Source organism: Hemitrygon akajei, chromosome 1 (assembly GCF_048418815.1).
Source record: "Hemitrygon akajei chromosome 1, sHemAka1.3, whole genome shotgun sequence".
In the NCBI taxonomy this organism is placed as follows: Eukaryota; Metazoa; Chordata; class Chondrichthyes; order Myliobatiformes; family Dasyatidae; genus Hemitrygon; species Hemitrygon akajei.
In genome coordinates, this window is record NC_133124.1 from 2317238 (window position 1) to 2339175 (window position 21938).

General features: G+C 43.7%; 1 protein-coding gene across 1 annotated transcript in view; it reads right to left on the minus strand.

Moving 5' to 3' along the window:
• Positions 1-21938, minus strand: part of LOC140736325 (UDP-N-acetylglucosamine transporter TMEM241 homolog) — a 168830-nt gene that overhangs the window by 36471 nt on the left and 110421 nt on the right. Inside the window, exon 13 of the mRNA XM_073062331.1 lies at positions 13646-13739. Within this exon, the coding sequence (XP_072918432.1) occupies positions 13646-13739 (94 nt within the window). The remainder of the gene's footprint in view (positions 1-13645; positions 13740-21938) is intronic.

Below are 21938 nucleotides of genomic sequence, written 5' to 3' on the forward strand. Positions count from 1 at the left end.
GCTGGGTCTGGAGTCTGAGTTGTAAGGAAAGATTGAATAGTTTAGGACTGTATTCTTCAGAATGTGGAAGATTGAGAGGGGATTTGATAGAGGTCTACAAAATCATGAGGGGCGCAGATAGGGTAAATGCAAAAATATAAAAACATAGACATCTACAGCACATTACAGGCCCTTTGGCCCACAAGGTTGTGTCAACCATGTAACCTACTCTAGAAACTGCCTAGAATTTCCTTACCATGTAGCCCTCTATTTTTCTAAGCTCCATGTTCAGATCTGAGTCTCTTAATAGACCCTATTGTGTCCACCTCTACCACCTTTACTGGCAGAGCACTCCATGCACCCACCACTCTCTGTGTGAAAAACTTACCTCTGATATCCCCCTTGAACCTACTTCCAAACACCTTAAAACTATGCCCCCTGTTGCTAGCCATTTCAGCCTCTGGCTATCCACACAATCAATGCCTCTCATCATCTTAAACACCTCAATCAGGTCACCTCTCATCCTCCTTTGCTCCAAGGAGAAAAGGCCAAGTTCACTCAACCTATTCTCATAAGGCATGCAAGCAGGCTTTTTCCATTGAGGTTGGATGGGACTATAATCAGAGGTCATGAAGTAAGAGTGAAAGGTGATAAATTTAAGAGGAAAACGAGGGGAAACTTCTTCACTAACGTGGTTGTGAGAGTGGGGAATGAGCTGCCTGCATAAGTGGTGCATCCGAGTTTGATTTCAATGTTTAAAAGAAGTTTGGATAGGTACATGGATAGTAGGGGTATACAGGTGGATGGGAAACATAGAAATATACAGCACAATACAGGCCCATCAGCCCACAAAGTTGTGCCAAACATGTCCTTACCTTTGAACTACCCAGGCTTTACCTGTAGCCCTCTATTCTTCTGAGTCTACCCATCCAGGAGTCTATTAAAAGACCCTATTGTTCCCACCTCCAGCACCGCCGCCAGCAGCCTATTCCACGCACTCACCACTCTCTGCGTAAGAAACTTACAGTACCCCTGACATCTCCTCTGTGCCTACTTCCAAGCACCTTAAAACTATGCCCTTTCGTGTTAGCCATTTCAGCCCTGGAGAAAAGCCTCTGACTAGGCTACGGTCAATTATGGAAAACTCTGAACATCCTCTACATAGCACCATCCAAAGACAGAGAAGCAGTTTCAGCGACAGGTTACTATTGATGCAATGCTCCTCAGACAGGATGAAGAGGTCAATACTCCCCAATGCCATTAGGCTTTACAATTCAACCGCCAGGACTTAAGAACTTTTTAAAAGCTATTATTAATGCTTTTTGAGATAGTGATTTAGATGCATATCATATTTTTTACTGAGTTAAGTATTGTATGTAATTAGTTTTGCTACAACAAGTGTATGGGACATTGGAAAAAAAGTTGAATTTCCCCATGGGGATGAATAAAGTATCTATCTATCTATCTATCCACACAATCAATGCCTCTCATCATCTTATACACCTCTATCAGGTCACCTCTCATACTCCATCGCTCCAAGGAGAAAAGGCCGAGTTCACTCAACCTATTCTCATAAGGCACACTCTCTAATTGAGGCAACATCCTTGTAAATCTCCTCTGCACCCTTTCCATAGTTTCCACATCCTTCCTTGTAGTGAGGTGACCAGAACTGAGCACAGTACTCCAAGTGGGATCTGACCAGGGTCCTATACAGCTGTAACATTACCTCTAGCCTCCTAAACTCAATCCCACGGTTGATGAAGGCCAATACACCGTATGCCTTCTTAACCACAGAGTCAACCTGCACAGCAGCTTTGAGTGTCCTATGGACTCGGACCCCAAGATCCCGCTGATCCTCCACATTGCCAAGAGTATTGTCATTAGTAAGACAATGGGAGTGGGCAATCAAAATGGTTTCAGCATGGACTAACTAGATGGGCCAGAGGGCCTGTTTCTGTGCTGTACTTCTCTATGACTCTGCAGATTCAGTGACGCTGCAGCACACGGCGAAGCCAAGTCAAACCTTAAAAGTGGCATCAAAACCCCAAGTACAGATACAAACAACAAATAGAGGCACACTTCAATAATGCCACCAGCCCCCACCGTGTGTGGGAAGGCATCAGGTCCATCACTGACTCTAAAGGAAAGATCTCCTGCCCTGCAAACAGTAACGCCACCTCGGCCAAGAAGCTAAACAACTTCTTTGCTCGGTTTGACAGGGACAATAATGGACCAGTGATGAAGGCATTGACACCTGAGGAGGACACAGCACTGAAACTGAACACATGAGCTGAGATTTACTCTCTGCAGTATCAACACACACAGAGCTGCTGGACCAGACAGCATATCCGGGTTGTCCACAAGGACTGTGCTGACCAGCTGACAGAGGTTTTTACTGAAATATATAACCTCTCTCTATCCCTTGCTGTGGTCGTTGCATGCTTCAAAACAGCAACCTCATACCAATCATACCAAAGAACTGATAGAGTTCTTTGAGGAGGTGACCAGGCATATAGATGAGGGTAGTGCAGTGGATGTGATCTACATGGATTTTAGTAAGGCATTTGACAAGGTTCCACATGGTAGGCTTATTCAGAAAGTCAGAAGGCATGGGATCCAAGGAAGTTTGGCCAGGTGGATTCAGAATTGGCTTGCCTGCAGAAGGCAGAGGGTCATGGTGGAGGGAGTACATTCAGATTGGAGGGTTGTGATTAGTGGTGTCCCACAAGGATCTGTTCTGAGACCTTTACTTTTTGTGATTTTTATTAACGACCTGGATGTGGGGGTAGAAGGGTAGGTTGGCAAGTTTGCAGATGGCACAAAGGTTGGTGGTGTTGTAGATAGTGTAGAGGATTGTCGAAGATTGCAGAGAGACATTGATAGGATGCAGAAGTGGGCTGAGAAGTGGCAGATGGAGTTCAACCCAGAGAAGTGTGAGGTGGTACACTATGGAAGGACAAACTCCAAGGCAGAGTACAAAGTAAATGGCAGGATACTTGGTAGTGTGGAGGAGCAGAGGGATCTGGGGGTACATGTCCACAGATCCCTGAAAGTTGCCTCACAGGTAGATAGGGTAGTTAAGAAAGCTTATGGGGTGTTAGCTTTCATAAGTCGAGGGATAGAATTTAAGAGGCGCGATGTAATGATGCAGCTCTATAAAACTCTAGTTGGGCCACACTTGGAGTACTGTGTCCAGTTCTGGTCGCCTCAGTATAGGAAGGATGTGGAAGCATTGGAAAGGGTTCAGAGGAGATTTACCAGGATGCTGCCTGGTTTAGAGAGTATGGATTATGATCAGAGATTAAGGGAGCTAGGGCTTTACTCTTTGGAGAGAGGAGGATGAGAGGAGACATGATAGAGGTGTACAAGATATTAAAAGGAATAGACAGAGTGGACAGCCAGTGCCTCTTCCCCAGGGCACCACTGTTCAGTACAAGAGGACATGGCTTTAAGCTAAGGGGAGAGAAGTTCAAGGGGAATATTAGAGGAAGGTTTTTCACTCAGAGAGTGGTTGTTGCGTGGAATGCACTGCCTGAGTCAATGGTGGAGGCAGATACACTAGTGAAGTTTAAGAGACTACTAGACAGGTATATGGAGGAATTTAAAGTGGGGGGTTCTATGGGAGGCAGGGTTTGAGGGTCGGCACAACATTGTGGGCCGAAGGGCCTGTAATGTGCTGTACTATTCTATGTTCAATCCCAAAGCAGTCAGCAGTAACATGCCTCAACTCTACAGACCCACTCAACTCTCTCAACCCCATAATCGACCAGTGCCTGGAGAGACTGGTTATGTATCACATTAAGAAGGCAATTCCTGCTACTCTGGATCAGACTTAGTTTGCCTACAAGGCCAAGGATGCCACCTCCATAGCTGTCCACACCGCATTGGAACACCTGGAGCATAAGGACACCTATGCCAGAATTATATTTTTGATTACAGTTCTGCTTTCAACACCATACTCTCCAACAAGTGTACCGTTCAACTACCCAATCTGGGACTCAATACATCAATTTGCAACTGGATTCTGGACTTTACAATTTGCACTGAGATAGTCAGACAAGGCAGGTACACATCAACCTCCCGGATCCTGAACACCGGAGCACCACAGAGATGTGTACTGAGCCCACCTGTTTACACTCTTTTCATCCGTGACCGTGCCCCTACCTATCCACCAACTCCAGCATCAAATTTGCAGACAAAACCACAGAGACTGGACAAATAAAAATGAAACAGCATACAGAGAGGAGGTGAAAAAACTGTCTGAATGGTGCAATACTTACACTCAAAGTAAAAAAAAAGATTAACGACTTCAGGAAATCAAGAAGGTATGAACACACTCCACTACACATGCAAGCTTGATTTCAACACTTAACAGAAGTTTGGATGGGTACGTGGATGGTAGGGGTATGGAGGGCTATGGTCCCAGTGCAGGTTAGTGGGAATAGGCAGTTTAAGTGGTTCAGCATGGACTAGCTGGGCTGAAAGACCTGCTTCTGTGCTGAACATCTCTATGACTCTACTCAAACGGTGAAACAATGGAAAGGGTTTCCAACTTTAAGTTGTTGGGAGTGAACATAATAGACGAGTTCTCTTGAACGACCAACACCTTCCTGTTCACCTGGCGGAGAACTCATCTGGTCCCTCAACACCAGCACATAGCCAAGAAAGCCCAGCAGCATCTCTGCTTTCTGCGAAGCCATCTCCCACCCCCCATCCTCATCACATTCTACAGAGGATGTATCGAGAGCATCCTGAGCAGCTGCATCACTGCCTGGTTCCGAAATTGCACCATCTCTGATTGTAGACCCTGTAGCGGATAGTGAGGTCAGCTGAAGGGATCATTAGGGTCTCTCTTCCCGCCATTACAGAGATTTACACTACACGCTGCATCTGCAAAGCTAACAGCATTGTGAAGGTCCCCACACACCCCTCAAACTTTCCTCCCTCCTGCCATCTGGCAAAAGGTTCTCACAAAGCATTCGGCCTCTCACGACCAGACTGTGTAACAGTTTTTTCCCCCAAGGCATTAGACCCCTCAATTCTCAGAGTCTAGTCTGACACCAACTCACTTACACACACACTCAACTGAACACCACTCTACTCCTTTTGCAATCTTTGCTCATTTCTTTCTCAATTCCTGCTAAAACATTGTATACATTTACATTATTTATTATTATATTGTAATTTGCTCTTTACTGTGCCTATTGTCTTGTTTATTAATTATTGTACTGTCTTGCACTGTTTTGTGCACTTTATGTAGTCCCGTGTAGGTCTGAAGTCTAATGTAGTTTTGTGTTGTTTCATGTAGCACCATGGTCCTGGAGGAATGTTGTTTTGTTTTTACTGTGTACGGTACCAGCAGTTATGGTTGAAATGACAATAAAAGCGACTTGACTTGATTTCACTTGAACAGGGAAAGCTCAACAATGCCTATGCTATTTTAGGAGTTTAAAGAGACCAAATCTGCCTCAAAAACTGCTGGTAAACCTTTATCAATACATAATTGCAAGCATACTGACCTACTGCATGACAGTATGGTACACTAGTTGCAACAAGATTGACAAGAAAGCACTTCAGTGAGTGGTCAGGACTAGACAGAACATCACTGGGATACAACTGCAAGCTGTGAAAACCATCTACAACTCATAATGTCTACAGCGGGCTCACAAAATCATGATGGACTCATCCCACCCCAGTTTCACCTGTTTAATGTTCTACCATCTGACAGGATACAGAAACATCTCTGCACAGACATCCAGACTGGAAAATAGCACCTTCCCCAGCGCTATTGTGTAACTGAACTATGCCCCATTTTAGAGTTGGTTGTTTTTAATTCATTTGTAACTTAGATATCATTCCAATTAAGTCTGATATTATATTAAATTTTTACAAACATGAGAAAATCTGCAGATGCTGGAAATCCAAAGTAACACAGGAACTCAGCAGGTCAGGCAGTATCTATGGAAAAGAGTAAACAGTTGACGCTTTGGGCCAATACCATTCTTCAGGACTCAACAGAATTGTGCTTTTATGCTGTTTTGCAATGAATGGAGTAGCACTGCAATCTTGTTGCCCCTCAGTAATGACAATCAAGCTCTAATTAATCTAACAAACATCACTGCATGCTACAGAAACTGCACTGCGGCGGACAAGGCGACTCTGCAACTGGCAGGCTGACCTGCCGTCAAGGACGTATATACAGAAACGTGCCAAAAATGTGCCAGTGACATCATGAAGGATCCCACCCACCCTGCTCACCCCCAACCACCACTACTTTATAATCTCCTGGCAGTCACCTCAACAGAAGCAGTTACAGATTGGCATGTTATGATGTAGGCGTAACTGAATCCTGGCTGAAAGAAGATTATTGCTAGGAGATTAATGTCCAAGGATATGCATTGTATTGAAAGGACAGGCAGGAAGACAGAGGAGGTGATGTTGCTCAATGGTAAAAAATGAAATCAAATCATTAGAAAGAGGTGACATGGAGTATTAAAGTGTTGAATCGTTGTGGATAGAGCTAAGGAACTGCAAGGGTGTGTAGGCCTCCGTTAGTCTTGGTAGACCATGGATTTGCGCCTTGGAAAGTTTCCAGGGTGCAAGCTTGGGCAAGATTTTTTTTATGGAAGACCAGCATGCTCAAGCTGCAAGTCTCCCCTCTCCATGTCACCGATGTTGTCCAAGGGAAGGGCATTAGGACCCATACAGCTTGGCACCGGTGTCGCCGCAGAGCAATGTTTGGTTAAGTGCCTTGCTCAAGGACACACATGCAGCTTCAGTCAAGGCTCGAACTAGCAACCTTCAGATCACTAGATGAATGTCTTAACCACCTGGCCACGCGCCAACAGTGCAAGGGTAAAAAGACCCTGATGGGAGATGTATACAAACCCCCAAACAGTAGTAAGGATGTGGTCTACAAATTGCAATGGGAGATAGAACATGCTTGCCAAAAGGGCAATGTTACAATAGTCATGGGAATTTCATTATACAGGTAGATAGGGAAAATCAGATTGGTGCTGAATCACTAGAGGGGGAATTTGTAGAATGCCACAGGGATGGCTTTTTTGAGGAGCTCATGGTTGAGCCCACTAGGGGATCAGCTATTCTGGATTGGGTGTTGTGCAATGAACCAGAAGTGATCAGTGAGCTTTAGGTGAAAGAATCATAGTATGGTCAAATTCATCCTGAAATTTGAGAAGGAGAAGCTAAAGTCAGATGTTTCAGCATTATAGTGGAGCAAAGAGAATGATGAAGGCGTGAGAGAGGAGTTGGCCAGAGTTGAATGGATAAAAACACTGGCAGGGATGACGGCAGAGGAGCAATGACTGGAATTTCTGGAAGCAATCCCAAAGAAGAGGTATTCTAAATGTAAGGTAACACAACCGTAGCTAACAAGAGAAGGCAAAGCCAACATACAGCCAAAGACCTTCTTCATTGCTGCTGCTGCTGTGAGGTCCGGGTCTCTGCTGGGAAGAACAGGCCCCCAGTCCTCGGGGTCGCGTTGCCGATAGCCGTTGGCGGGGCCGTCTTAATACGCTCGGCAGAGGATGGTGCTTGGAGAAGCTGTGACGGAGGGGATGGTCGTCAACTCAGAGGTTCGACGGACTCGGAGTCCACTGCGGTCAGGTCGCTTTTGGTGTGTGCTGCTTCTGCGAGGCTGGGTTCGACAGAGCTCTCATTGTGTGCTGCGTCTGCGAGGCTGAGTCGGGCGGCGCCGTAGAAGTCCAAAGCGGGGGTATTCCCTTCTGCCGCCGGCGTGGAATGACGAGTCAATCGGGGACCCTGAGGACTTGTGGAAACTGTGTTGTGGTTTCTTTAGAACTTATAGCCTTTTAACATCTTTGGACTATTTTTACTGTGCCCATGGTCTGTTTTTTTTTATCAATTATGCTATTGTTTGCACTGTTGTAACTATATGTTGTAAATACGTGGTTTTGTGCAGGTCTTGTAGCTTTAGTTTTTGGTCTTGTTTGTCTGGTGGGATTGGAGCTCCTTTCCGGGGAATGCGCTAAGATCGTAGCGCGATATTAATACGCAGCAGCCTCTCCAGACTCTGGATTGGGGATTGCCAAACGTTACGTGCATTTTCTGGTGTAGTCTGTTTTGTCATGTGTTTTTGTGATTTCATTCTGGAGGAACGTTGTCTCATTTTTTAACTGCATTGCATTTGTGGTTTTTAAATGACAATAAACTGAATCTGAATCTGAATCTGAAGACAGAGCATATAATAGAGTAAACATTTGTGGAAAATTGAGGATTGGGATGCTTTTAAATACCAACAGAAGGCAACTAAAAAGTCATTAAGGTAAAGACGGAATAGAAAGTAAGCTACCCAATAATATTAAAGTGGATACCAAGTGTTTCTTCAGATGTATAAAGTGTAAAAGAGAGGAGAGAGTGGATTTCTGAGCACTGGAAAATGATGCTGGGGGGACAAGGCAATAGCAAATGAACTGTTTTTTGCACCAGTCATCACTTGGCATCAGTATGGTGGAGTTTCTGGGTGGCAGGGGTCATGAAGAGTGTAAAATTACCATAACTCAAGAAAAGGTTCTTAGGAAGCTGAAAGGAGTGAAGGTAGATAAACTCACTGCACCAGATGGTGTACACCCCAGGGTTCTGAAAGAGATTGTGGAGGCATCAGTAATGACCTTTCAAGAATCACTAGTTTCTGGAATGGTTCCAGAAGACTGGAAAATTGCAAATGTCACTCTATTCTTCAAAAAGGGAAAAAGGCAGAAGAAAGGAAATTATAGGCCAGTTAGTCTGACCTCAGAGGTTGGGAAGATGTTGGAAGGAAGTGGTTTCAGCGTACTTGAAGGCACATGATAAAATAGTCTGTAGTCAGCAAGTTTTCCTCAAAGGAAAATCTTGCCTGACAAATCTATTAGAATTCCTTGAAGAAATAAAAAGCAGGATAGACAAAGAAGAATCAGTTGATGTTGTGTACTTGGATTTTCAGAAGGCATTTGATATGGCGCCACACATGAGGTGTGCACCATGACACGACACATGCCAGTGATAATAAACCTGATTCTGATTCTGAATCAGAAGAATGAAGGGTGATCTAATTGAAGTGTATTGAATGGTGAAAGGCCTTGATGAGAGTGGATGAGGGCAGGATGTGTCCTATGGTGGGAGAGTCTAAGATCAGGGGACACAGCCTCAGAATAGAGGGATATCCTTTTAGAACAGAGATGAAGAGGATTTTCATTAGCCAGAGAGTGGTGAATCTGTGGAATTCTTAGCCACAGGCAGCTGTGGAGGCCAAGTCTTTATGTACATTTAAGGCAGAGGCTGATAGATTCTCGATCGGTCAGGGCATGAAAAGATATGGAAGCAAGGCAGGAGACTGGGGCTAAGAGGGAAAATGAATCAGCCATGATAAAATGGTGAAGCAGACTCGATGGGCCAAATGGCCTAATTCTGCTCCAACGTCTTATGGTCTTTTATCGTGTGTGTGTGTGTGTGTGTGTGTGTGTGTGTGTGTGTGTGTGTGTGTGTGTGTGTGTGTGTGTGTGTGTGTGTGTGTGTGTGTGTGTGTGTGTGTGTGTGTGTGTGTGTGTGTGTGTAGTGCTTTTATTATCGTGTTCTTTATCTTATGGTGCTGTATTATATCTGAATTGTATGTGGAACAAGATGCCAGAAGTAGTTGTAGAGGCAAATATATCAACAACATTTAAAACGTACTTGCTGAGGTACATGGATTCTGTTTGACTTTTGAATACCTTGCCACCGCTGAGGTCTTGTCACTATGACAGCTGTTTACTGCTTACCTGTTCTGCAAAGTACATATATTTTTGAATGATATTTTATTAACTTATGGTAGTATTTTGTTTTTCGTGCTGTGTGTGATATATGTTGTATGGAATCACCTTGGTCTGGAATCACATTGTTTTGCTTGGTTGTATATATGCACAGCCAGATGACAATAAACTTGAACTTGACTCCTATCTTGGGGCATGATTTAAAAGATGTGATAGCACACACTTCAGCTGTTGTTGATGGGACACAGCATTTTATGGATCCTGTTTTAAACTGGCAAGCCTAATGAGCATGGTGGATACGCTGATCAAGCTGGTTGGAAGGAGTCTTCAATGTGAAGACAGACCTTTGACTTCACAAGAATTCTGCAGTGGTCACTTCATGTACCAACACACCAACCCATGGACTGGTGACGATAAGAGAGGTTCCTCATGTTAGTTTGCTTACAAACTGTTCTTTATTTCAGAACTCATTCAACATTGAAGTCCGGCTGCAGAGAGCTGGATTTTGCACACCCATCATTCCGCAGATGCTCAGAAGAGAGCATCCCAACAAGCTGCATCGCTAAATGGGGTAGGGCAACTGCACTGTGGTGGACAGGTAGGTAGCCAAAATTACCCAACGCATCATTGGCACCAGCCTACCTGCCATCCAGGATATCTATACAGAAAGGTGCCGCAGAAGGGCCGGGCTAGTATTCCTCAGGACCTGGCAACATCCTTGTAAATCTTCAGGCTTCTTCCACTGAGGTTGGATGGGACACGAGGTCATGGTTTATGGGTGAAATACTTAAGGGAAATTCAAGGGGCATCTTCTTCACTCGGGGGGTGGAGAGACCAGCCAGAGAAATTAGTGGATGCAGATTTGATTTCAGCATTTAAGAGAAATGAATTTAAGAGAAGTGAGAAGTGAATTTAAGAGAAATTCACAGGTACGTGAATGAGAGGGGTATGGAGGTGCCGGTAGATGGGACTAGGCAGATTAGTAGTTCAGTATGGACTGGATGGGCCAAATGACCTGTTTCTGTGCTGTATAGGATTCTACGACTCTATGATTTTAATTTAAGGATATGCTGTGGGCAGCCCGCATGTGTCGTCAACATAGCCATGCCCACAATAGTACCTGCTTGATTTATTTTGCTCCTTAAAGCTGTGTTTCTCCTTACTCTCAACGCACCATCAGCATTCAAAAGCAATATGTCTGCCTAAAGTGGAGCAGATTTGGTGGGCTGACTGGCCTAATTTTCCTCCTATGTGCTATGGTCTCTGAAGGAGACATTACATAAAACCAAAGCTGCTTTCAGAGAGTCAGTACAAGTGTGAAGCACTGACAGGTCTGTAGGAAGACCAGTGAGTACTCAGCATGCCAAAGCACACAGAGCAGCAGGGAACCTGCCATTTACCAATGGCTTGGTTAGAGAATGCCAACTGCAGTTTTCTATCCTTTGGAAGATCAACATGCACACTGGATTTCTGTTGTGAATTTAAAAATTAGATTATCTAGGTGTCCTCAGGTCCTTTAACAGTAATGTTAATTAGGATTAATTGCTACCAGAGGGCTTTGGTATAATAGAGAGACATTCTGATATAGGATGCTATTCTATCATACTGCTGAGCTGGTCAAATAGCAACCCACTCTAATCTCAGTTCACAGCTATTATTTCAGAGCACAGTAGATTACAGAAAATCAAACTGCTATTCCACTGTGCAGATTCTTGCTTCCACCTTTAGACAGCGAGCTCCAGATCCACAACATTGACTGATGAAAGAAAAATACTTCTCAATTTCTTGTTAATCCATCCAAAAATTACCTTAATTACTTAACAAATGTTTGTGGTAACTAAGCAAATATTCTCCAGCATTAAAGAATTCTCACATGTTGTGGAGAGGATATTTCCTATAGTGGAGAAGTTTAGCACCAGAGGGCACAGCTTCAGAATAGAGGGATATCCATTTAGAAAAGAGATAAGAACATAAAAACGTAAGAAGTAGCAGCAGGAATAGGGAATCTGGCCCGTAGAGTCTGCTCCGCCATTCAATAAGATCACGGCTGATCCGGCCATGGACTCATCTCCAACTACTTGCCTTTTCCCCATAACCTTTAATTCCCCTACTATGCAAAAATCTGTCCAACCTCATCTTAAATATATTTACTGAGGTAGCCTCCACTGCCTCTCTGGGAAAAGCAGCTCCTCCTCATCTCTGTCCTAAATCTACTCTCCCGAATTTTTCTTGCGATAGCACTCCTTGTAGACATGTTCAATGGTGGATAGCTTTTTCTGTGATGGACTGGGTCATATCCAGCACTTTCTGTAGCCTTTTCCCTTCCTGGGCATTGGTTGCTTCCATACCAAGCCAGTATAATTAAATTTACATTTATTGCAATTTTGTGAGAGTTTAATACAATTAAATGTCAAAGTTTAAAGTAAATTTATTATCTAAGTACATATATGTCACCATATACAATCCTGAGATACGTTTACTTATGAGCATACTCAGAAAATCCAAGAAACACAAAAGAATCAATGAAAAACCACACCCAAAAGGATAGACGAACAATGAATGTACAAAAGACAGCAAAACTGTAGAAAGACAAAATAAAAAATAAATACTAATAATAAAAATTGGGCAATGCTTTGGGCAATGCTCTGGCCAGCGTCTGTTCTCTATGTTAGAGGTGGCTGAAACTGAAACCTGGCTGTAGGTATAAAAAGCAATACTCTTTTGCTTTCGAAATGGATTGGTCTATGGAATAGAGTGATATGGCCACTGGGGATATCCAGCCAGGCCTGGAGCTAGCTCTGGGCATGACAGTAAGTGAACTGTGAGTGGTGCACTGCCAAATAGGTGGGCAGGCACTGGGAAACCAAAAAAGATATTGCCAACATTCAAAGTAGCCCAACAACACCACAGGCTGTGACTACTGCGAGTGTTTCTTGGGAAGCAGTCCACTTACAACTGAGACCACTCAAGCAGTTACGAGAAGAAAGATGCACATGAAGTGGTCATTAGAAGTAAACACATTCATTATGCGTGTATATTACCGAGTAACGGAACTTGAGACTGACGTGACAGGATACAGAGACAAACTTCATCAAAAGTTACACAGTCATATCTTTGTAAATTTTCAGAAAGCCACAATACTAAACACCAACAGAATAGTCTGGATGTTCCTAGTAATTGACAAATGAGCGTGCTTGGCTATGCCTGTACCTCAGGTTTTACCAGCTGAGAAAAATAATGAATAATTAATAATAAATAAGCAATATATATTGAGATATGAGATGAAGGGTCCTTGAAAGTGAGTCTGTACATTGCGGAATCAGTTCAGATTTGAGGTTGGAGAAGTTATGCACACTGGTGGGCATATTCAAGGTAGAGATTGATAGGTTCTTGATTGTACATGGCATCAAAGGTTACGGGGAGAAGGCCTGGAACTAGGGTTGAGGAGGGGAGAAAAAAGATAAGTCACAATTGAATGGTGGAGCAGACTCGATGGGCCAGATGGCCTAATTCTGCTCCTATGTCTTATGGTCTTGTAGTTCAGGATCCTGATGGCTGAAGGGTAATAACTATTCCTGAATAGGATGGTGTGGATCCTGCGGCTCCAGTATTTAATTATGCATTTATTCTGCAAAGTAATATTCCTCTGGGCTCCTCTCACTTCACCATTTGCCTCAGGAGTATAACAGGTCAGATGATGTCCCTGTCTAATACTGGAAATGCTGCCATGGCGTGATTTCAAGAAATGAAGATTACTTTGAAAGAGTGTGGCATGACTTCTGATGAATTATTACGCTAGAATTAATGGCTGTTAAATTTGTGGGATATCAGATATGAGCACATTAATACCTAGTAAACTCAAACACTGATTAACATGCTAATCAACACTGTGCCCATACCTTTGTTACCAGCATCCATGAACTGTACCACACTGTGGACACACAGTTCTTCAACTTCACAGAGACCACTTGCAGAGACACTCCCAGGATACCACTGTTAAAGAGAAAAGGTATTACTCACTGTAAAATAAATCCTTTTTTTTTACAGGAATGAAAAATAGGTTATGGGGCATACACAGAACTTCACAAAACTGACCCCAACCAAAATTTAACAATTCCAATTTCTCATCAAGTATTGAGGGCATTTTTTAATTTTTTTTATTTAGAGATACAAAGCAGACAGGCCCTTCTGGCTCACCCATTTAGCACTAGCCTAATCACAGAACACTATTCTTTCTATCTTGGTTATTCATTAAACTAATAGTTTATCAATACTGTTCTCCTGAGTAAAATTCCAATATAAAATGCTCATTTACTTTACCCAGCACTGAAGTTGCCTTTAGATAATTATCACCATCTTTGATTCTGACAGGCCTTATCCACTTCTTACTGACAATGTTCTGTAAAGTGTAACAGTTACAGAGGGAGTCCAGCTGTAAACATTGGGTAAAACCATCATTTCAGTATCCAGAGAAGCCGACCCTTCTGGGAGATGCCCTTATCCAGAGAGGCAGACCATCCTGGGAGATGCCCTTATCCACAGAGGCAGACCATCCTGGGAGATGCCCTTATCCAAAGAGGCAGACCATCCTGGGAGATGCCCTTATCCACAGAGGCAGACCATCCTGGGAGATGCCCTTATCCACAGAAGCAGACCCTTCTGGGAGATACCCTTATCCAGAGAGGCAGACCATCCTGGGAGATGCCTTTATCCACAGAAGCAGACCATCCTGGGAGATGCCCTTATCCAGAGAGGCAGACCATCCTGGGAGATGCCCTTATCCACAGAGGCAGACCATCCTGGGAGATGCCCTTATCCAAAGAGGCAGACCATCCTGAGAGATGCCCTTATCCACAGAAGCAGACCCTTCTGGGAGATGCCCTTATCCAGAGAGGCAGACCATCCTGGGAGATGCCCTTATCCACAGAGGCAGACCATCCTGGGAGATGCCCCTATCCACAGAGGCAGACCATCCTGGGAGATGCCCTTATCCAAAGAGGCAGACCATCCTGGGAGATGCCCTTATCCACAGAAGCAGACCATCCTGGGAAATGCCCTTATCCAAAGAGGCAGACCATCCTGGGAGATGCCCTTATCCACAGAAGCAGACCCTTCTGGGAGATGCCCTTATCCAGAGAGGCAGACCATCCTGGGAGATGCCCTTATCCACAGAAGCAGACCATCCTGGGAGATGCCCTTATCCAAAGAGGCAGACCATCCTGGGAGATGCCTTTATCCACAGAAGCAGACCCTTCTGGGAGATGCCCTTATCCAAAGAGGCAGACCATCCTGGGAGATGCCCTTATCCACAGAAGCAGACCCTTCTGGGAGATGCCCTTATCCACAGAAGCAGACCCTTCTGGGAGATGCCCTTATCCAAAGAGGCAGACCATCCTGGGAGATGCCCTTATCCACAGAAGCAGACCCTTCTGGGAGATGCCCTTATCCAGAGAGGCAGACCATCCTGGGAGATGCCCTTATCCAGAGAGGCAGACCATCCTGGGAGATGCCCTTATCCACAGAAGCAGACCCTTCTGGGAGATGCCCTTATCCAGAGAGGCAGACCATCCTGGGAGATGCCCTTATCCAGAGAGGCAGACCATCCTGGGAGATGCCCTTATCCAGAGAGGCAGACCATCCTGGGAGATGCCCTTATCCAGAGAGGCAGACCATCCTGGGAGATGCCCTTATCCAGAGAGGCAGACCATCCTGGGAGATGCCCTTATCCAAAGGTACACTTGGTTGGAACTTCCATCTAAAATGGAATCTATTCTCCAGAGTGTCATAACCTCTTCATCTTTAAACACCTTTTCAAAAACTTTTATTAACTTCTCTTCATCCTCCTTTCTAGGGCCTAAAGACTTCTCACTTGCTCTCTGTAAATATCAACACTAGATGGCATTGAGCTGCAGTATTCATTGAGGTTGTGGCTCAGACTTGGTTTTTTAGTTCCATAGGCATGGTTTTGGGGACCGAGAATGGAGCTAGGGGCTAGGTTATTGTTTAGGGCCAAAGATGTGGGGGAAATTGGAGGACAGGCCTCTGCTCTGCATTCGAAGGCCAGTGGAAAGGGTGAGAAAGCAGAAGAATGGGATTGAGGTAATAAATCAGTCATAACGGAATGGCAGTGCAGACTCAATGGGCTGAATGCCCTAATTCTGCTCATTGTCTTATGCCGGCTTGTTCTCACAGTTGCCAGCATTTAGACTCTCATTGTGTAATCACTGCGGTCAGCTCTCCAAAAGACCACAATACTTTAGTGGAATACCTCTACTTAATGAATGAATTCTGTGATTATGGAACAGGAGTTGGGAAAATGGTTTTGTGGAGTGAGAGGATGTCTGCTCTGCCCATCATTACAGACTGAAAGTCGATGAACTCTACTCTGCTTGGAGCAGTGGAGAGCAGCGGCAGGATGAGGATGAGGTTGAAGTAAGCAGCAGCTGCCCTGGACAGGAAGCTGGGTGACTGGAGCACAAACTCTCCAGGGAAAAAGCTGAACGAAGCTGTGATTGAGAACCCAGATTTCAGCATAGCTAGATGCTGAAGCACTGGCTTTTCAAATAACAGGATTTCAGGGAAAAACAAGATTAATCAACCTTGCTTATTCAATATGTAAATCAAAATTTTATAAAGATTAGCTTTAATTGCCACATGTACATTGAAACATACTGTGAAATACATTGTTTATGTCAAATCAAGTCAGTGAGAATTGTGCTGGGGAATGGCTCAGAAGCTACAGCATTTGCTTAACATGTGAGAGGTAGCAGGATTGATGCCACATTCTCCATTCCTCTTTAGGGTAGCACAGTAGCAGAGGGGTTAGCGTTATGCTGTTACTGCACCAGAAACCTGGGTTCAATTCCACTGCTATCTGTGAGGAGCTTGTGTGTTCTCCTTGTAATTGTGTGGGTTTCTGGTTTCCACCCACATTCCAAAGATGCATGGTTTAGTAGGTTAATTGACCACATGGGTATAATTAGGCAGTGGGCCTGTTCGGCTAGAAAGGCCTGTTACTGTGCTGTATCTCTAAATAAATAAATCATTTAAAAAAGTGTCTCCATTGCTTCCAGCGCCAACATAGTATGCACACAACTCACTATTCCTAACTGTGGCACCCCAGAAAACCTACAGCACAATCTGAAGGCAGAGCTTAGGAGGGATAATAGTGCCTAACGGCGACTCCTTTGCTTGCTTCTTCGGAAACAGCTCCATTTCTACATCTAATATCTTTATTTTTCCCTTTCAGGGTTCTTTTGAAGACCCTGACCTGGAGTTACACGCTGACTATGGTTCTTTGTGGGAATGGGATCTATTCTTGGGGTTTCATGACTGGCCATTATTCAACATGCCAAGGGTTTGGCCTGAGAGTCTCGATCGTGTTCGGAAGCCCAAGATCTCGGGGATATGGAGACGGGCGGATCAAGGGTTGGTGTCACGGCTGGAGACTCGTGTGTCATCGGGGAGGCCGGAAAATCTTCCGCTCTGGGCCCAAAGACTCGAGGTCTTTGCGATCTTCGGACACAGAGCTCGAAAAAAGCGACAAAATGGGCGTTTAACATTGTAAACCAGTGGGATGTTGTTATGTCTCCCACCTGCTGTGAAAATGGGGGACACCTCCCTCGGCCTTGCCAGGGAGAGAGAGAACCTTTGGTTTGTCGATTGTCGGATGAAATGCAAAGCTTTTGGGGTAACTCTGGTCTGTGTCTTTGCCATTGCTTAGCACACGCTTGGGCTCAGTGATGGTACTGATGTGCTTTTTTTTGCCAGTAGGGGGAGGGGGGACTTTGGGGTTCTCATGTTTAACTGTCGTTCATTCTTTGGGGCACTTCTCTGTTTTCGTGGATGTTTATGAAGGAGAAGCAATTCAGGATGTATATTGTATACATTTCTTTGAACCTTTGAGCAATACAGGCCCTTTGGTCCACAAAGTTGTGCTGAACATGTCCTTACTTTAGAAATTATCTAGGGTTACCTATAGCCCTCTACTTTTCTAAGCTCCATGTACCTATCCAGGAGTCTCTTAAAAGACCCTATTGTATCTTCCTCCACCACCGTCGCCAGCAGCCCATTCCACACACTCACCATTCTCTGCGGAAAAAACTTACCCCTGACATCTCCTCTGTACCTAACTCCAAGCTCCTTAAAACTGTGCCCTCTCGTGTTAGCCATTTCAGCCCTGGGAAAAAGACTCTAACTATCCACATGATCAATGCCTCTCACCATCTTATACACTTCTATCAGGTGTATAAGACTAAGCTAAAATTAAAGCAATTCTGGTTTTCAGACAATAGAATTAAAAACATCACACCAGATGAATTTTGGGCATTGCAGTACTTTCTACATCACTTGGTGAGCTTTACTTTGGAAAAAGTGAAGCAAGGAAAAAGAAAATCATGTCATAAATTCATGATCAAAATTTCCTACTGATGTAATAGCAGATGAAAACGTTGTTCCATTAGTGGCTGAGTTCATTCACAAATGTCAGCTCTTACTTTAAATTCTTAAATACTTTTAACTCTTACTTTAAATTATGAGCATCATAGTCGACAAAAACGTTACACCTCATTGCCTGGAAAATATTTACTAGATTGGTACCAATTTGGAAAAACCTCAGTTAATGTGGAACATCTGAAAAAGCAGAAGTTATTATCCTTGAAACAAAAAAATATTAGTAGCGACACATAAAATGCTAAAGGAACTTAGCAGGTCAGGAAGCATCTATAGAAATGAATAAACGGTCCACATTTTGAGCTGAGACCCTTCATCAGGACTGGAAAAGAAGGGAAAAGATGCTAGAATCAGAAGATGGGATGAGGGGAAGAGAACAAATTGGCATGACGAGAGGAAGGGAAATTGGATGGTGGGGGAGGGGTCAAAGTGAGAAGCTGGGAGATGATAGGTGGAAAAGGCAAAGAGAAGGAATCTGATACGAGGGAAGATTGGACCATGGGAGAAAAGGGAGGAGGAAGGGCACCAGGAGGCAGTGATAGACAGGGAAGGAGAAGGGTTGAGAGCAATTGAATGGGAAATGAATAAAGAAAGGTGGGGTGGGGGTAGAAAGTGTCAGAAGTTAGAGAAATCAGTGATAACAGCATCACATTGGAAGCTACCAGGTGGACAATGAAATGTTGCTCCTTCAACCTGAGGGTGGCCTGATTCTGGCAGAAAAAGAGGCCATGGACCGTCAGGCTGGATTGGGAATGGGAATGGGAAGTAGAATTAAAATAGGAGGACAATGGGAAATCAACAAGTCAAGTGAAGTTTAACTACATTATGGAGAAGGATAGGACTGGACCAAGGGTTGAGATTTTTGATTGGAGAAAGGCTAACTTTGAGGAGATGCGAAAGGATTTAGAAGGAGTGGATTGGGACAATTTGTTTTATGGGGAGGATGTAATAGAGAAATGGAGGTCAATTAAAGGTGAAATTTTGAGGATACAGAATCTTTATGTTCCTGTTAGGTTGAAAGGAAAGATTAAAAGTTTGAGAGAGCCATGGTTTTAAAGGGATATTGGAAACTTGGTTTGGAAAAAGAGAGAGATCTACAATAAATATAGGCAGCATGGAGTAAATGAAGTGCTCGAGGAATATAAAGAATGTAAAAAGAATCTTAAGAAAGAAATTAGAAAAGCTAAAAGATACGAGGTTGCTTTGGCAAGTAAGGTGAAAATAAATCCAAAGGGTTTCTACAGTTATATTAATAGCAAAAGGATAGTGAGGGATAAAATTGGTCCCTTAGAGAATCAGAGTGGACAGCTATGTGTGGAGCCAAAAGAGATGGGGGAGATTTTGAACAATTTCTTTTCTTCAGTATTCACTAAGGATATTGAATTGTGTAAGGTAAGGGAAACAAGTAGGGTAGTTATGGAAACTATGATGATTAAAGAGGAAGAGCTAGAGCTTTTAAAGAATATAAAGGTGGATAAGTATCCGGATCCTGACAGGATGTTCCCTAGGACCTTGAGGGAAGTTACTGTAGAAATAGCAGGGGCTCTGACAGAAATATTTCAAATGTCTTTAGAAACAGGGATGGTGCTGGAGGATTGGCATATTGCTCATGTTGTTCCATTGTTTAAAAAGGGTTCTAAGAGTAAACCTAGCAATTATCGGCCTGTAAATTTGACGTCAGTGGTGGGTAAATTAATGGAAAGTATTCTTAGAGATGGTATATATAATTATCTGGATAGACAGAGTCTGATTAGGAGCAGTCAACATGGATTTGTGCGTGGAAGGTCATGTTTGACAAATCTTATTGAATTTTTTGAAGAGGTTACTGAGAAAGTTGATGAGGGTAAGGCAGTGGATGTTGTCTATATGGACTTCAGTAAGGCCTTTGACAAGGTTCCACACAGAAGGTTAGTTAGGAAGGTTCAATCGTTAGGTATTAATATCGCTGTAGTGAAATGGATTCAACAGTGGCTGGATGGAAGATGCCAGAGAGTAGTGGTGGATAACTAACCACAAAGTACACTGCAGATGTTGTGGTCAAAACAACACGTACAAAAGCTGGATGAACTCAGCAGGTCGGGCAGCATCTGTTGAAATGAGCAGTCAACAGATGCTGCCCGACCTGCTGAGATCATCCAGCTTTTGTAAGTGGTGGATAACTGTTTGCCAGGTTGGAGGCCAGTGACTAGTGGTGTGCGTCAAGGATCTGTACTGGGTCCAATGTTGTTTGTCATATACATTAATGATCTGGATAATGGGGTGGTAAATTGGATTAGTAAGTATGCGCATGATATTAAGATAGGTGGCGTTGTGGTAATGAAGTAGATTTTCAAAGCTTGCAGAGAGATTTAGCCCAGTTAGAAGAGTGGGCTGAGCGATGGCAGATGGAGTTTAATGCTGATAAGCGTGAGGTGCTACATGTTGGTAGGAATAATCAAAATAGGACATACATGGTAAATGGTAGGGCACTGAGGAATGCAGTAGAGCAGGGTGATCTAGGAATAATGGTGCATAGTTCCCTGAAGGTGGAATCTCATGTGGATAGGGTGGTGAAGAAAGCTTTTGGTATGCTGGCCTTTATAAATCAGAGCATTGAGTATAGGAGTTGGGATGTAATGTTAAAATTGTACAATGCATTGGTGAGGCTAAATCTGGAGTATTGTGTACAGTTCTGGTCACTGAATTATAGGAAAGATGTCAACAAATTAGAGAGAGTTCAGAGGAGATTTACTAGAATGTTACCTGGGTTTCAGTACCTAAGTTACAGAGTAAGGTTGAACAAGTTAGGTCTTTATTCTTTGGAGCGTAGAAGGTTGAGGGGGGACTTGTTAGAGGTATTTAAAATTATGAGGGGGATAGATCGAGTTGATGTGAATAGGCTTTTGCCATTGAGAGTAGGGAAATTCAAACAAGAGGACATGAGTTGAGAGTTAAGGGGCAAAAGTTTAGGGTTAACACGAGGGGGAACTTCTTTACTCAGAGAGTTACAAGGAGCTCAGAAAAATAGAGGGCTTTGGGTAACTCTAGGTAATTTCTAAGGCAAGAACATGTTTGGAACAGCTTTGTGGGCCAAACGGCCTGTATTGTGCTGTAGGTTTTCTATGTTTCTATATAATGTATATCAAAACAAAACAACATTTCTTCGAATCAGGGTGTAAAGCACAGTGGTACACATAACACACCTAACATACATAACACGATAACTTATGAAGGTAAGGATAAAATCTAAAGATGAATCACAGATAAGTAACAACCTGGAGTGAATTAATATGAAATATTGTAAGGTATGGAACAGATTAACCAGTGACACTTTGAATACAATGAGACAGGGAGTTCAGAAGCCTAATGGCCTGGGGAAAGAGCAAACACGAGGAAATCTGCAGATGCTGGAAATTCAAACAACAACACACACAAAATGCTGGTGGAACACAGCAGGCCAGGCAGCATCTATAGGGAGAAGCGCTGCCGACGTTTCAGGCCGAGACCCTTCGTCTGCTGCCTGGCCTGCTGTGTTCCACCAGCATTTTGTGTGTGTTGTGGCCTGGGGAAAGAAACTGTTTCTCAACCTGACCGTTCACATTTTTATGCACCATAGTCTTCTGCCTGATGGTAGAAAGTTAAAGAGGATGCTGGATGGATGGGATCCTTAATAATACTAAGGGCCCTGTCTATGTAGCGCTCCTGATAAATGTCCCTGATGGATGGTAGGGAGGCCCCTATGATTCTCTCAGTCGTTCTCAC